The following is a 16897-nucleotide window of genomic DNA, read 5'->3' on the forward strand; positions in this document are numbered from 1 at the left end:
AGTACTTTACACCTTTGTATTATACAAACACAGTTAAAATTGACATATATTACAGCATAGTTTTGGAGAAACAGTTGATTTTCTTCTTTAAATGACTATAGAAATGACATTTCTTAAGTAGAAAAAATGGACAGTCAGATCCTGTAGGGGGCGTCCTATTATACATACACTGTTAAAATTGACATACCGGTATATTACAGCATAGTTTTGGAGAAACAGTTGATTTTCTTCTTTAAATGACTATAGAAATGACATCTTACAAGTAGAAAAAACGGACAGTCATATCCTGTAGGTGGCATCCTATACAACATACACAGTTAAAATTGACATATATTACAGCATAGTTTTGGAGAAACAGTTGATTTTCTTCTGTAAATAACTATAGAAATGACATTTCTTACAAGTAGAAAAAATGGACGGTCAGATCCTGTAGGGGACGTCCCATACTACATACACAGTTAAAATGGACATATATTACAGCATAGTTTTGGAGAAACAGTTGATTTTCTTCTTTAAATGACTATAGAAATGACATTTCTTACAAGTAGAAAAAACGGACGGTCATATCCTGTAGGGGGCGTCCCATACTACATACACAGTTAAAATGGACATATGTTACAGCAGGGATTCCCAAAGTGTGGTACGCGCACCCCCAGGGGTACGCGAGCTGCCACCAGGGGGTGCGCGAGAGGAAAAATGTAATGGCGGTCTGTTTCTTTAAGTGGGATTTTTCCATACAATAAATAAATAAAAAAAATGAACAGTAAACATTTCCTTTGTAATCGCTTTTATTTTAAATAAAAAACTATAATTTATTAGTTTTTGATAGAAACGTAGAAGACAGCTGCTGTCTTTTTCTACGCACTGCTCTTCTGTTATGCACTGCAGCCGCTATATGCGTGCCAACTCGTTTCATTCATTCCATATATATTATAAATATGCTTAACTGACTGAAATCAGGGAAACTGTCATGTGGGACGTCTTATGATAAAGTTGTTAGTCACGAAGGAGGAGAGGGACCAAGAGAGAGAGACTTTTTTATGGCAAAAATAGAAATATTGAAATGTGACGAGACATGGGCACAGGATACGCGAGCAATGTGTTTTCATGCATGGTAAAGAGACCGCCAATGAATTATATAATAAAATACATAAATACTTACTGTAGAAAACTTATTAAAAGCTTTCATTTAATTTTGTTTGAAACTTGAGCTGTTATAATGAATCTGCAAACTATTATACACCTTTTGTGCGAACAGTAAAGGCTTTCGTTAATGTGTTTGATGGGTCTGCACGTAATGCACTGGTAAACATGAGGAAACCTCTCATATGTCATCTATTAGCTGACGGCAGTAAGTGTACGTTTTTTACCATAGTAAACTCGAATGGCGTCTAAATATCACAGTGGTTAAACGCATACACGGGGGCGCGCATCATCTACGCTGAGCGTAGTTTCAGATGGTGCAATAGGCGTAAATATTTTTCACAATGTTGGACGTAGCTAAGCCCGACGTAGGACTATTACACCCAACTTCTTAACGTCCGGCTAGTGCAACCGGCCCTTGGGTATTTGCGCATGATTAAACATGAGTATTTATGGTGAGAAAACAAAGCTTTTTTGGATTTTTTTTTAAATGGGGATTGGGGGTGCGCCAACCCGGTTGGGACAAAGAAGGGGGTGCGCAGGAAAAAAAGTTTGGGAACCCCTGTGTTACAGCATAGTTTCGAAGAAACAGTTTATTCTCTTTTTAAAATGACTATAGAAATGACATTTCTTACAAGTAGAAAAAACGGACAGTCATATCCTGTAGGGGACGTCCCATACTACATACACAGTTAAAATTGACCAAAATTACTGCATAGTTTTGGAGAAACAGTTGATTTTCTTCTTTAAATGACCATAGAAATGACATTTCTTACAAGTAGAAACAAATGGACAGTCATATCCTGTAGGGGACGTCCCATACTACATACACAGTTAAAAAGGACCAAAATTACTGCATAGTTTTGGAGAAACAGTTGATTCTCTTTTTTAAATGACTATAGAAATGACATTTCTTACAAGTAGAAAAAACGGACGGTCATATTCTGTAGGGGACGTCCCATACTACATACACAGTTAAAATTGACCAAAATTACTGCATAGTTTTGGAGAAACAGTTGATTTTCTTCTTTAAATAGCTATAGAAATGACATTTCTTACAAGTAGAAAAAATGGACGGTCATATCCTGTAGGTGGAATCCTATACTACATACACAGTTAAAATTGACATATATTACAGCATAGTTTTGGAGAAACAGTTGATTCTCTTTTTAAATGACTATAGAAATGACATTTCTTACAAGTAGAAAAAATGGACGGTCATATCCTGTAGGGGACGTCCGATACTACATACACAGTTAAAATTGACATATATTACAGCATAGTTTTGGAGAAACAGTTGATTCTCTTTTTAAATGACTATAGAAATGACATTTCCTACAAGTAGAGAAAATGGACGATCATATCCTGTAGGGGGCGTCCTATACTACATACACAGTTAAAATTGACATATATTACAGCATAGTTTCGAAGAAACAGTTTATTCTCTTTTTAAAATGACTATAGAATAGAAATGACATTTCTTACAAGTAGAAAAAACGGACGGTCATACCCTGTAGGGGGCGTCCCATACTACATACACAGTTAAAATGGACATATATTACAGCATAGTTTCGAAGAAACAGATTATTCTCTTTTTAAAATGACTATAGAAATGACATTTCTTACAAGTAGAAAAAACGGACGGTCATATCCTGTAGGGGGCGTCCCATACTACATACACAGTTAAAATGGACATTTATTACAGCATAGTTTCGAAGAAACAGATTATTCTCTTTTTAAAATGACTATAGAAATGACATTTCTTACAAGTAGAAAAAATGGACGGTCATATCCTGTAGGGGACGTCCCATACTACATACACAGTTAAAATTGACCAAAATTACTGCATAGTTTTGGAGAAACAGTTGATTTTCTTCTTTAAATGACTATAGAAATGACATTTCTTACAAGTAGAAAAAACGGACGGTCGTATCCTGTAGGGGACGTCCCATACTACATACACAGTTAAAATGGACATATATTACAGCATAGTTTCGAAGAATCAGATTATTCTCTTTTTAAAATGACTATAGAAATGACATTTCTTACAAGTAGAAAAAATGGACGGTCATATCCTGTAGGGGACGTCCCATACTACATACACAGTTAAAATTGACCAAAATTACTGGATAGTTTTGGAGAAACAGTTGATTTTCTTCTTTAAATGACTATAGAAATGACATTTCTTACAAGTAGAAAAAATGGACGATCATATCCTGTAGGGGGCGTCCCATACTACATACACAGTTAAAATTGACATATATTACAACATAGTTTTGAAGAAACAGTTGATTCTCTTTTTAAATGACTATAGAAATGACATTTCTCACAAGTAGAAAAAATGGACGGTCATATCCTGTAGGTGGCATCCTATACAACATACACAGTTAAAATATACATATATTACAGCATAGTTTTGAAGAAACAGTTGATTTTCTTCTTTAAATGACTATAGAAATGACATTTCTTACAAGTAGAAAAAATGGATGGTCATTCCTGTAGGGGACTTCCCATACTGCATACACAGTTAAAATGGACATATATTACAGCATAGTTTTGGAGAAACAGTTGATTTTCTTATTTAAATGACTATAGAAATGACATTACTTACAAGTAGAAAAAATGGACGGTCATATCCTGTAGGGGGCGTCCCATACTACATACACAGTTAAAATTGACATATATTACAACATAGTTTTGAAGAAACAGTTGATTCTCTTTTTAAATGACTATAGAAATGACATTTCTTACAAGTAGAAAAAATGGACGGTCATATCCTGTATGTGGCATCCTATACAACATACACAGTTAAAATATACATATATTACAGCATAGTTTTGAAGAAACAGTTGATTTTCTTCTTTAAATGACTATAGAAATGACATTTCTTACAAGTATAAAAAATGGATGGTCATATCCTGTAGGTGGCATCCTATACAACATACACAGTTAAAATTGACATATATTACAGCATAGTTTTGAAGAAACAGTTGATCTTCTTCTTTAAATGACTATAGAAATGACATTTCTTACAAGTAGAATAAATGGATGGTCATATCCTGTAGGGGACGTCCCATACTACATACACAGTTAAAATGGACATGTATTACAGCATAGTTTTGGAAAAACAGTTGATTTTCTTCTTTAAATGACTATAGAAATGACATTTCTTACAAGTAGAAAAAATGGATGGTCATATCCTGTAGGGGACGTCCTATACTACATACACAGTTAAAATTGACCAAAATTACTGCATAGTTTTGGAGAAACAGTTGATTTTCTTCTGTAAATGACTATAGAAATGACATTTCTTACAAGTAGAAAAAATGGACGGTCATATCCTGTAGGGGACGTCCTATACTACATACACAGTTAAAATTGACCAAAATTACTGCATAGTTTTGGAGAAACAGTTGATTTTCTTCTTTAAATGACCATAGAAATGACATTTCTTACAAGTAGAAAAAAATGGACGTTCATATCCTGTAGGGGGCGTCCCATACTACATGCACATTTAAAATGGACGTATATTACTGCAGAATTATGACGAAATAAGTAATTTTCTTCTTTAAATGGCTATAGAAATGGCAGTTCTTACAAGTAGAAAAAACGCCCCCATATTAAATAATGTCCATTTTTCTACTTGTAAGAAATGTATTTCTATATCTATTAAAAGAAGAATATTGACTGTTTCTCCCTAATTATACAGTTATATTAGTTCTCATATAGCTGTGTATGTAGTGTGGGATGCCCCCTACAGGATATGACCATTCATTTTTTCTACTTTTAAAAATGTAATTTCTATAGCCATTGAGATTAGAAAATTACTTATTTCTTAGTAATGCTGTTGTAATATTGATTCATTTTAACTGTATATGTAGTGAGACGCCCACTACAGGATATGATTGTTCATTTTTTCTTCTTGTAAAAAATGTATTTTCTGTAGCCATATAAATTAGAAATTGCTTATTTCTTAGTAATGCTGCTGTAATATTGGTCCATTTTAACTGTGTATGTACTGTGAGATGCCTCCTACCGGATATAATCATCCATTTTTTCTACTTGTAAAAAATTTATTTCTATACCCATTTACATTAGAAAATTGCTTATTTCTAACTAGTGTTGTTTTTGGCAGCCTGTTTTAATTTTAGTTTTAGTCTAGTCTTTGTGTCAAACTGACATTTTAGTTTTTATTAGTTTTAGTCAGTTCATACTCTTTTTAGTCTAGTCAAGTTTTAGTCGACTAAAAGTCTGGGCATGTTTGGTCTTATTTTAGTCAGAATTATCCTTGACTATTTTTGTCTAGTTTTATGCTTTGTGTACACCTAAAGACTTTGAAAAGATTTAGAAAAGACTTTATAAGATTATCAGCTCACATCTAAAGACTTGTGTTTACAGTTTTTAGTCTCAGACTAAAGATTTTACAAACACTGAATCTTGTAGTGACACTATTTACAGGACTACAACAAGATTATTTTAGCTTTTTATCATCATGCTCAGCAGTGATTTAACAAAAATGTATGCACATGTCCATTGTGCTTTCACACCAGCTGCGTTTTCAGCGCATACTGTGCAGTTTACAGTTTTCTCAGTCGCTTTGGTACAATTCTCAGATCAGAATTGAAATTCTCAAAAGTACTTGTTCATTTCTCACATCATTGTCTCACTTGTGCACATCAAAAAAGCAGTTTCTTATTTCTTTGAACAAGTTGCAAATGCTTTGGTACATCCATGCAAATGATTATGTACAATTCTCTGCTTTTTCCTACATTATCGATTGCTTATGTCATGTTGATCAAAATGTATTATAATGGGTCTCTGTTGAATAGTCTTACCCCCCACAACATTTAGGCATCAGTTCATAGTACAAGTCTTTACATGCAAAATTATTGAACACGTTCTCATAATACAGTTCTCATAATTGTGCCGGTCAAACATATTTTTTTTATAAATTTCTATTAGAAGTTTTTTCTAAATCTGTCCTGACTTGGTAAATTGCTCCCAGGTAAATCTTGACTTTCTCTAACAGACAGAAACGTCCCCAGCAAGCAAAAACTGAGATGTTGAAATGACGGCTAATTATAGACCCAATATAGTCCAGCTATGAGTAACCCACTTCTACCCTAAATAACCTTGAATTTGGTTACATGCCATTTTTGCCCAAATAACTTGAAGATGTATGATATTCCAACAGGTGTTCAAGGTGTTTGCTTTCAATTCTTTTACATGATCTAAAAGTATTTGTATTGTCTATTTTTTGGCTATGGTTAGATGTCTATTAGACTTTCACTGGCAGCCCAAATTTAGCCTTGTTAGCCAAACATGCTTGCTGGGTCAGGAGGTATAGGAAGGACTTCAGTGTAAGACAGCACTGCATGTACAGTTTTCCCTAAAGATATTGTTCAATGTTCACATTTCTACTTTTTTTCTTTGGGCTATGCAGTGCTTTTCCTTTCTGTATGGCAATGACATGGTTTGTCAGTGAATTACAGTACAAACAGTAAAAGCGTAAATGTAAATTTTGTTTAGTCTCTTGCAATCAAACTCCCACATAACTTACACTAAGGTGTAAATTACAATTTACAATACTTGTCGTCAAAACTTTAGCGATAGTTTACATCAGGAAATCACTTCAGAGTAAACTGTTATATTGACAACGTGACTAAACAATTTGACTGTCTTATCCATGCACAATGACACATTGACTTGTCATTCTGATGGCAATGACTTGTTCATTGACACAGATATTGAATTTTGAGTAAGAGACTGGCTTTTGCAGGTTATCCATGGTGTTTTGCTACTTGTCCGAATTGTTTTGAGAAATGCACTTACTGTTTTGCAAATTGTGAGTATGATTGGAGAAAATGTACCAAAGCGACTGAGAAAAACTGTAATAACAGTATAAAAATCTCAAGTTCACATTACTTTATTTTATATGCATTAATGAGCAAAACCTCTTCAAGACGGTTTTTGACGGTCAGTGTAATTTATATAGCTGTGATTTGTTTAACCCACATTGTTTTCGTGCTGTTCTGTTCGTGTAATGAAAGATATAGACACAATTATAGACATAAAAAGCCCTTGGCACATTATTAAATCTGTTTCTCTTACGTTTTAAGATAAAATAAAAAAAATCACTCAGTGATTGACAGCATGAAGCAGTCGATCATGTTTCCCGTCAACAGTTAAGCATAAGATTTAGATTTATAGATGTACGTTATCTGTTTCTCTGAACAGTATTAAGCTATATGAGGACTCATTTGCTGGGCAGAGAGTGAATGACAGCGCAGTCTTCTGATGTTTTTAAATATTTCATTGCTTTCTTTTACATTGTGTAATGGGGTGACCCTTTTTATTATTGGGGTTGTCTTTTTCGTTCTTGGTGGATGGAGTTGGGCGGAAGTTAAGCTCACCGCCCCTTTAAAACCGCTGAGTTTTCCTTTCATTTCCGTTTATCCTCTGGCATGGTATGCGGGTTGCGTTCGTTTGTGTCGCAAGAATTATTTACTATGCGTTAAGCATTGAGCGCTGATTCAGTGGCGTAGACCTGCATAAGGGGGAAAATCCCTTTACCTCTCGGCTTGGGCCTGTGGAAGTGCAACTGCATAAATTAAGGTACATTATTATACAGATATAGTGCTGTATGGGTTTTTTAGTGCCGTTTAATGATGATTCACTTATATAGTGTGATCAAGGCAGTATTGGTGGTTTGTTCACCGTGTGATCAAGGCAGTGTTGGTGGTTTGTTCACCGTGCTTACCGAGGGTCTGTTAATTGTGCTGCAGGTAAGTTTGTGAATCTTCTAAATTGTTTGCTAACTAAAGATGTAATTTTCCTCTGTGGTTAATGATTAAATTGGGTGAATATTTTATAGAATCTGCCCGCTGTTGCTTTGCTGCTGCGGGGCGGCGTGTTATTACTGTGATCCGTGGGCTGCGCGCTGGAGATTGGAGAGTGCGCGCTCCAGTCCCATTGACTACTTTAAAGACGCATGTTTATATGCGCTGAGCTTCATGTGAATGACTTTTATGCGAGCGTGAGCCAGGGCGAGTGTGTGTTTGAATGACTATATTGTATCTGCTGGAGTGACGATATTGTGCGTGGTTGGGTGATTATATTGTGTGTGTGTGGTTGAGTGACTATATTATGTGTGTATGGTGAGAGTGGTTTTTGAGTAATCTATTATTGTTACTTTTTCAACATTGAATGTTATTTTCTTTCGTTTTGTTTCTTTCTGTTTTGTCAATTGTATGGAATATTGTGAGTATTATTGAATAAGTTGTTTTTGGTATATTGCCAAACTGTATTTGTAATTGTCATTTTATTTCATTTTTGTTTGATCGTGGGTCGCCTGTCAATCGTGTCGAGTACTGTGAGCGGTTATTAGCACTGCTCTTATCTCTTATCAATCCATTTATAAAGGGTATTTGGTTGCTGGGTTCAGGAGGATTTATTTCTATTTTTTATTTTATAATTTGGTTTGGTTACTGTGTGGATTGTGATTTTGGTTATACAATTGCATGAGGGTGTGAACTGAGGTTGGATTTAATTTATTTGAATTCTTATTTTTTTCTTTCATTTCTCCTCCCCAAATGCTAATTTATCCAATGGGATATTGAGATTGATATTGGTCCGAGATCCGATTTTTCAAGTTACCATTGTATGACATTAAGAGTCTGTTTGTGTGTGTGTGTGTGAATGTTGTTGTTTTTATAAATTGTGTATTTTTCCCCAAAAATTGTTTTTGGGTTGAATTATTATATTTTTATATTTTCTGATACCAAATAAAGATTGTACACATCTCTGCTTGTCCTTTCCATTTGGTTGGAAACCTGTATTTAGGGCATTTATAGAAAAAATATTCTATTAGGAGGATTTAGCCTCCGCCCACATTTGGCGTAGTCGGCAGGGCAGTTGCTGTTCAGGCAGGGATGTGTACTTTCAATCTGGTGATAAAACGTTTGCGTTAAAATTGAGGTGTATTTGTGTTTGTTTTTTTTGTTTGTTTTTTTGGATGTTTTTGGGTGTGTGTTTGTTTTACAGTGGCAAAGCAGCAGCGGGCAGGACCAAGGGAGGCTTTCTCGAGACTTGCAGTTTGTCAAATTACCTGTGAGTAAGCTTTTAGGTTTTTTATTACTAATGGAAAGTGAGTTGGAAGAGCTGCGAAGGCAGGTTCAGTCCCTGCAGTCAGAGAATGAGCAATTACAGCGTCAAGCTAGTTCTGCAGCAGGACCCTCGGTTGGTATTAGTTCTGCCTCTGATACACCGGTTCGTGTCTCTGATGTGGTGGACGCCCCCAGGCCCATGGCCGAGCGGATTATTCTTGTCCCTAGAGAGAGGCGATGTTCCATCTTTAGTGGAAGGGATGACGAGGAGGTATTTGAATGGGTGGAGGAGATAAAGAGTAATTTAAGGGCTCGAAATTTAACAGCAAGGGAGGAAGCTTTGTTTATTCTTGACCATTTGGGGGGATCTGCCAGATGCGAAATTAAGTTTAGACCAAGGGAAGAGAGAGAGGATCCAGAAAGGGTGTTTTCTGTGTTAAAGGAGTTATATGGGTGTGCACACTCGTATATTTCCCTTCAGAAACAGTTTTTCTCTCGTAAGCAGGAAGAGGGCGAATCGTTGCAAGACTTTTCGCATGCTCTTTTTGCTTTGATGGAGAAGGTAATACAATGCGCCCCAGATGGCGTGCCTAATTCCCCTACTTTACTCCGGGATCAGTTCGTAGAACATGTGCTTGATAACAGTTTATGCCGTGAGCTTAAGCGCCATGTCCGACTCCATCCACAGTCCACTATTTTGGATGTAAGAAAAGAGGCAATTAGGTGGGTGGATGAGGGTTTTCGCCCTGAAACACGGGAAAGGAGTTATTCCGTTCCATCTCTTGCTACTCAGTATAGAGTCCAAGGGCATAGTGTACCCTCCCGTGGTCAAGAGAATCAGTCCGAGCTGGCTGAATTGAAAGAGATGTTGAGGGCTCAACAAGAGCAACTTAACCAACTCACCCAAGGGTTACAGCAATTGCAATCACAACATGTTTTTAATCAGTCTAGGCGCGTTAATCCTATTATTTGCAGGCGTTGTAACCAAGCAGGCCATATTGCCCGAAATTGTGTTTTGGATTTTCGTAGATCCACAGAGCAGCAGGCATCTTTGTCACAGCCGGGTAGCTCTTTGAATCCTAATAGGCCGACGGAAAACTTCAACCCCCTGAATTGATGAGCCACACTTCAGGAGGGGTAACAGTTGGCTCTCGGCCCTCTGAAATAGTTGGGAACCAGGCCTTTTCTAAATTATTAGGTAATTGTCCTTCTGTCACTATTACTATGGGTGGAGTAGAGGTTCCCTGTTTATTGGACACCGGGTCGATGGTGACAACTATTTCAGAGAGTTTTTTTCGCCAGCATTTTGAGCCTTGGGGTAAAGAAAAGTTGCTTGGCTGTGGGTGGTTACAGTTGCGGGCCGCAAATGGCTTAGATATACCTTATCTGGGTTATTTGGAGTTAGACTTTGTTGTTCTTGGAAAGAAAATCCAGGGTAAAGGGGTACTCGTGGTAAAAGATCTGTCCCACTCTTTACCGGGTGGGTTTCCTGGGTTGTTGGGTATGAACGTCATTCAGGAGTGTTATAGGGAGTTGTTTAGTCAACATGGTCATAAGCTTTTTGACCTTCCAACCGTAAAGGAGACTCCTGCATGGCTTTCTGCCCTACAGTACTGTAAGAAGACTGAAACTGATGTGTATGAGACCACAGAACGATTGGCTAGGGTTGGTGGCAGAGAAACTGTGCGAATCCCTGCCGATTCATTGCGGTTTGTGCCCGTTACGTTTTCCCTACCGGTAGGTTCTCTACCTGTGTTGCTGTTTGAGCCTTTGGGGAAAGAGAATTCCCTCCCAGCTAGCCTTTTAGCATCGGTTTCTCTGGTACCAATTGTTCGAGGGGTGGCCTTTGTACCTATAGTTAATATAGGCGAACAGGATGTTCTACTGCACCCTCATGTTGCGGTGGGAACGTTGTGTAAGGTTGAGACTCTCTCACAGTTAGAGGGGTGTGATGTTGTACCATTAGAGGAACAAGTCCATCAAGCCACAATTGCATTGCAGGCAGTTGAAATTGATAGAATGGAGGAGACAATCCAGAATATGGATTTGTCCCAGTTGCCTCAGGACAATCAGGCTCAAGTTAGGTCACTTCTATACACCTATAGGTCAGTTTTCTCCGCTCACGAGGGTGATTTGGGCTGTACTAAGCTCATTACTCATGAGATTCCCCTGCTAGATGCTGAGCCAATACGACAGAGGTATAGACGGTTGCCCCCTTCAGATTATGAGGCAGTTAAGCAGCATATTTACCAACTGCTGCAGAATCAGGTGATCCGAGAGAGCTCTAGTCCGTATGCCTCCCCAATTGTTGTTGTGAAGAAAAAGGATGGCCAGATTCGTCTTTGCGTTGATTACAGGCAGTTGAATGGTAAGACACGGAAGGACGCTTTTCCTCTGCCTCGGATCGAGGAGTCCCTGGATGCCCTGTGCGGAGCGCAGTGGTTTTCCACTTTGGATCTCGCCAGTGGCTATAACCAGGTTCCGGTGGCAGAGGGAGATAAGTGTAAGACCGCTTTTTGCACGCCCTTTGGGTTATTTGAGTTTAATCGAATGCCCTTTGGGTTGTGCAATGCCCCTAGCACTTTCCAACGTCTTATGGAGCGCATTTTTGGGGACCAAAGGTTCCAGACATTGCTGCTTTATTTAGATGACATTATCATTTTTTCATCTACTATTGCACAGCACTTGGAGAGGTTAGAAATGGTCTTTGTCCGTCTTCAGCAAGAGGGACTTAAGGTCAAGTTGGAAAAGTGTTGCTTTTTCCGGGCAAGAGGTAGGCTATCTGGGGCATCTGGTGTCTAGGGAGGGGGTATCGACCGATCCTGCTAAGATCAGCACAGTGGCGGAGTGGAAACAACCAACCGATGTAGCGGAGTTGCGGTCATTTTTAGGATTTGCAAGTTATTATAGGCGTTTTGTAGAGGGTTTTGCTCAGTTAGCTGCCCCGCTGCATCGGCTTGTTGCAGACTTGGTAGGGACAAAGAAGAAGAGGGGTTCAGGGAAGTCAATTGGCAGCTGTTGGACTAAGGAGTGTGAGCAGGGGTTTCAAACTTTGAAGAAGCGACTGGTGTCTGCTCCTGTTTTGGCGTATGCAGATTTCTCCCTCCCATTTGTGTTGGAGATTGATGCTAGCCACGCTGGGTTAGGGGCAGTGCTTGCACAGGAGAGGGATGGTAAGAGGAGGCCGGTTGCATATGCTAGCCGTGGACTCAGACCCACTGAACGAAACATGCAAAATTATAGCTCCATGAAGTTGGAGTTATTAGCATTAAAATGGGCTCTGACCGAAAAATTTAGAGACCATCTCCTAGGACAGAAGTGTATAGTTTACACCGATAACAACCCCTTGAGCTATTTGAAGACTGCCAAACTGGGTGCTTTGGAGCAACGCTGGGCTTCCCAGCTGGCAGCATTTGACTTTGATATTCGGTATCGCCCTGGCCGTGCTAACGGTAATGCAGACGCTTTGTCTAGGCAGTACACAGTAATACCTTCTTCACCGCAGGAGTGCGGAACTGCTCTGCCGGCAACTCTGGTAGAATTGTTGGATAAGGAGAGGTCAGTAGAGGTAGTACAGAGTGCAATCTCTGCTTTTTCTACAACCTCAAAAGTAGATTTGCGACAGGCACAGGAACAGGATCCAGTTATTGGTCCGGCTCTTGAGTTTTTTTCCTCTAAAGTGTACCCGACTAAGAAGCAACGTGAGTCTATGTCCAAAAGATGTTTGGAACTGCTTCGTCAGTGGAGCCGGTTGTTTAAGAGAGACGGTTTGGTGTATCGCCGTTTAAAACTACCTGATGGGAGAGAAGAGGTGGACCAGTTGGTGCTACCTGAGGTTTTTCAGACAGAGGTTTTTCAGCTATTGCATAGTGCTCATGGCCATCAAGGTAGGGAGCGTACCTATGAGCTGATACGTAGCCGGTGCTATTGGCCGGGGATGGAGGCAGATGTCCGGAAGCAATGCCAGGAGTGTAGTCAGTGTGCGGTTGCAAAATCAAATCAGCCAACAGCCCGTGCTCCAATGGGCCATTTGATGGCCTCAAGACCAAATCAAATCTTGGCGATAGATTTTACCACTTTGGAGCAGGCCAGTGATGGAAGGGAGCATGTCCTTGTTATTACTGATGTGTTCTCAAAATACACTCAGGCGGTACCCACACGAGACCAGAAAGCAGCGACAGTAGCTGAGATTTTGGTCCATGAGTGGTTCTATAGGTTCGGTGTACCGGCGCAAATCCATTCAGACCAAGGTAGAAGCTTTGAGGGTGCAGTGGTTTCCCAGCTTTGCCAGTTGTATGAAATTCAGAAGACTCACACTGTCCCGTATCACCCTCAGGGTAATGGGCAGTGTGAGCGCTTCAATCGAACCCTTCATGACTTGCTTCGCACACTGTCTGTAGAGCAGAAGAGGTCATGGACGTGTCATATAGCACAGGTATGTTTTGCATATAATACCACGCCTCACCAGACCACTGGTGAGTCACCATATTTTTTGATGTTCGGGCAGGCCCCCAGACTTCCAGTCGATTTTCTGCTCTCAGCAGTGGACGAACCTGCCAGTGGACGGGTGAAAGACTGGGTAGTGGAGCACAGAGAGAGACTTAATACAACTTATATGAGAGTAAGGGCTCGGCTGGATAGAGCTGCTGAACTTCGCAAGAAACATCATGATCAGGTAGGAAGGGATTTTGTGTTGATGGAAGGTCAAGAAGTTTATTTGAGAGACTATGGTGTCCGTGGCCGTCATAAAATACAAAATCACTGGTCCAGTATTGTTTACAGAGTTGTTAAAGCCCCTAGAGGTGATGGTGGTGTATACACCATAGCACCGGTGGATAACCCTTCTTTGGTAAAACAGGTACACAGGTCTCACCTCAAGTCAGTTCCACAGGGAGCAGCCTCGGGCCATATTTTTGACCCAGGGTTGGGGTTGTTAGAAGACAACGTGGATGAGGTATTAGCCTCTCCAGTGGCCGTGGAAGAGTGGGATGTAGCCCTTATTGACGTAACCCCAGCTGCCTCGAGTTCAGTTGAAGTCGATTTATCACTTGAACCAAATAGGGTTGTAGAAAGTCCTGCAGAGATGGTGGGTGAAGGTTCAATGTCGACTCTGATTCCCCCAATTCGAACTAGGGAGGAGGGGCGGCGTCAAACTGCCCGAGCTACTGCCGGGAAACATTCTAACCCGTATCATTTACCAAGGGCTGCAGCAATAGTTCAAAACATACATTTTGGCAGTGGGCCTGTGAATGCTCCAGTTCAACCTAGTCAGACTCAAGGCCCCCCTTTCCGTCCATGGTTGTAGAGTGTATCATCGGGACGATGATAGAAAAACCAGGGGTAGAATGTAATGGGGTGACCCTTTTTATTATTGGGGTTGTCTTTTTCGTTCTTGGTAGATGGAGTTGGGCGGAAGTTAAGCTCACCGCCCCTTTAAAACCGCTGAGTTTTCCTTTCATTTCCGTTTATCCTCTGGCATGGTATGCGGGTTGCGTTCGTTTGTGTCGCAAGAATTATTTACTATGCGTTAAGCATTGAGCGCTGATTCAGTGGCGTAGACCTGCATAAGGGGGAAAATCCCTTTACCTCTCGGCTTGGGCCTGTGGAAGTGCAACTGCATAAATTAAGGTACATTATTATACAGATATGCTGCTGTATGGGTTTTTTAGTGCCGTTTAATGATGATTCATTTATATAGTGTGATCAAGGCAGTATTGGTGGTTTGTTCACCGTGTGATCAAGGCAGTGTTGGTGGTTTGTTCACCGTGCTTACCGAGGGTCTGTTAATTGTGCTGCAGGTAAGTTTGTGAATCTTCTAAATTGTTTGCTAACTAAAGATGTAATTTTCCTCTGTGGTTAATGATTAAATTGGGTGAATATTTTATAGAATCTGCCCGCTGTTGCTTTGCTGCTGCGGGGCGGCGTGTTATTACTGTGATCCGTGGGCTGCGCGCTGGAGATTGGAGAGTGCGCGCTCCAGTCCCATTGACTACTTTAAAGACGCATGTTTATATGCGCTGAGCTTCATGTGAATGACTTTTATGCGAGCGTGAGCCAGGGCGAGTGTGTGTTTGAATGACTATATTGTATCTGCTGGAGTGACGATATTGTGCGTGGTTGGGTGATTATATTGTGTGTGTGTGGTTGAGTGACTATATTATGTGTGTATGGTGAGAGTGGTTTTTGAGTAATCTATTATTGTTACTTTTTCAACATTGAATGTTATTTTCTTTCGTTTTGTTTCTTTCTGTTTTGTCAATTGTATGGAATATTGTGAGTATTATTGAATAAGTTGTTTTTGGTATATTGCCAAACTGTATTTGTAATTGTCTTTTTATTTCATTTTTGTTTGATCGTGGGTTGCCTGTCAATCGTGTCGAGTACTGTGAGCGGTTATTAGCACTGCTCTTATCTCTTATCAATCCATTTATAAAGGGTATTTGGTTGCTGGGTTCAGGAGGATTTATTTCTATTTTTTATTTTATAATTTGGTTTGGTTACTGTGTGGATTGTGATTTTGGTTATACAATTGCATGAGGGTGTGAACTGAGGTTGGATTTAATTTATTTGAATTCTTATTTTTTTCTTTCATTTCTCCTCCCCAAATGCTAATTTATCCAATGGGATATTGAGATTGATATTGGTCCGAGATCCGATTTTTCAAGTTACCATTGTATGACATTAAGAGTCTGTTTGTGTGTGTGTGTGTGAATGTTGTTGTTTTTATAAATTGTGTATTTTTCCCCAAAAATTGTTTTTGGGTTGAATTATTATATTTTTATATTTTCTGATACCAAATAAAGATTGTACACATCTCTGCTTGTCCTTTCCATTTGGTTGGAAACCTGTATTTAGGGCATTTATAGAAAAAATATTCTATTAGGAGGATTTAGCCTCCGCCCACAATTGCTCAAAGTCATGACTGTTGAAACACACATTTAAGGTCTTGACACACCGGGACGTTTTTCGTGCGCGTTTATCGTCGGCGTTTAACGTGACGTTTTTTTGCTTTCACACCCAGACGATTTTTACTGGCGCTGAGCCGAGTGAGGTGCAAATTCACCCCTGGACGTTAGATGGCGCTTAATACAAAACAGATTTATGCCGGTACACAAGGGGCGCAGCGAAACTTTATGCTTCTGTTCTGACACTCACTTGTCACACAGAAGAAGAAAGCCACACGCTAGTCAATAACAAGTCATATGCTTGCTTTTAACAAAACATGGATATTACTAGTAGCAGCAACTATACAAAGACTACTTCAACTCACCATCAGGACTCACCATCAGCTACTTGACAGTATGATCATGTGAAATATGATCTTCTCAGATAAAAGCAAACTGTGCATTCGTGTTATAGTCATCATAATTGCCATTTTGAAAACGGTGTGTTTATAATATATATATATATATATATATATATATATATATATATATATATATATATATATATATATATATATATTCTTTGTACAAACAATATCTCCGTGAACTTAAATACATTTGTTAAATCAAATCTATTTGATCAAATAATTCGATTCTATTATCAGCACTCTCCACATAAAATTAACTATTTTGATAGAACACGTTATATCAAAATTAAAGCTCTTTCACAAAATATAAGGTAATGGGTGATCCGATGTGTGTATT

At 39.2% G+C, this 16897-nt stretch overlaps 2 protein-coding genes across 5 annotated transcripts in view; one reads left to right on the forward strand and one right to left on the reverse strand.

Moving 5' to 3' along the window:
• LOC135747107 (UPF0606 protein KIAA1549) overlaps positions 1–16897 on the reverse strand; it is a 254948-nt gene that overhangs the window by 205163 nt on the left and 32888 nt on the right. The window lies entirely within an intron of this gene.
• Positions 4967–10845, forward strand: LOC141282656 (uncharacterized). Its single transcript, XM_073815920.1, has 3 exons — positions 4967–7758; positions 7829–7928; positions 8018–10845. The coding sequence occupies exon 3, from the start codon at positions 9283–9285 to the stop codon at positions 10363–10365; it is 1083 nt and encodes a 360-aa protein (XP_073672021.1). The 5' UTR covers positions 4967–7758; positions 7829–7928; positions 8018–9282; the 3' UTR covers positions 10366–10845.

Source organism: Paramisgurnus dabryanus, chromosome 1, assembly GCF_030506205.2.
Source record: "Paramisgurnus dabryanus chromosome 1, PD_genome_1.1, whole genome shotgun sequence".
In the NCBI taxonomy this organism is placed as follows: domain Eukaryota; kingdom Metazoa; phylum Chordata; class Actinopteri; order Cypriniformes; family Cobitidae; genus Paramisgurnus; species Paramisgurnus dabryanus.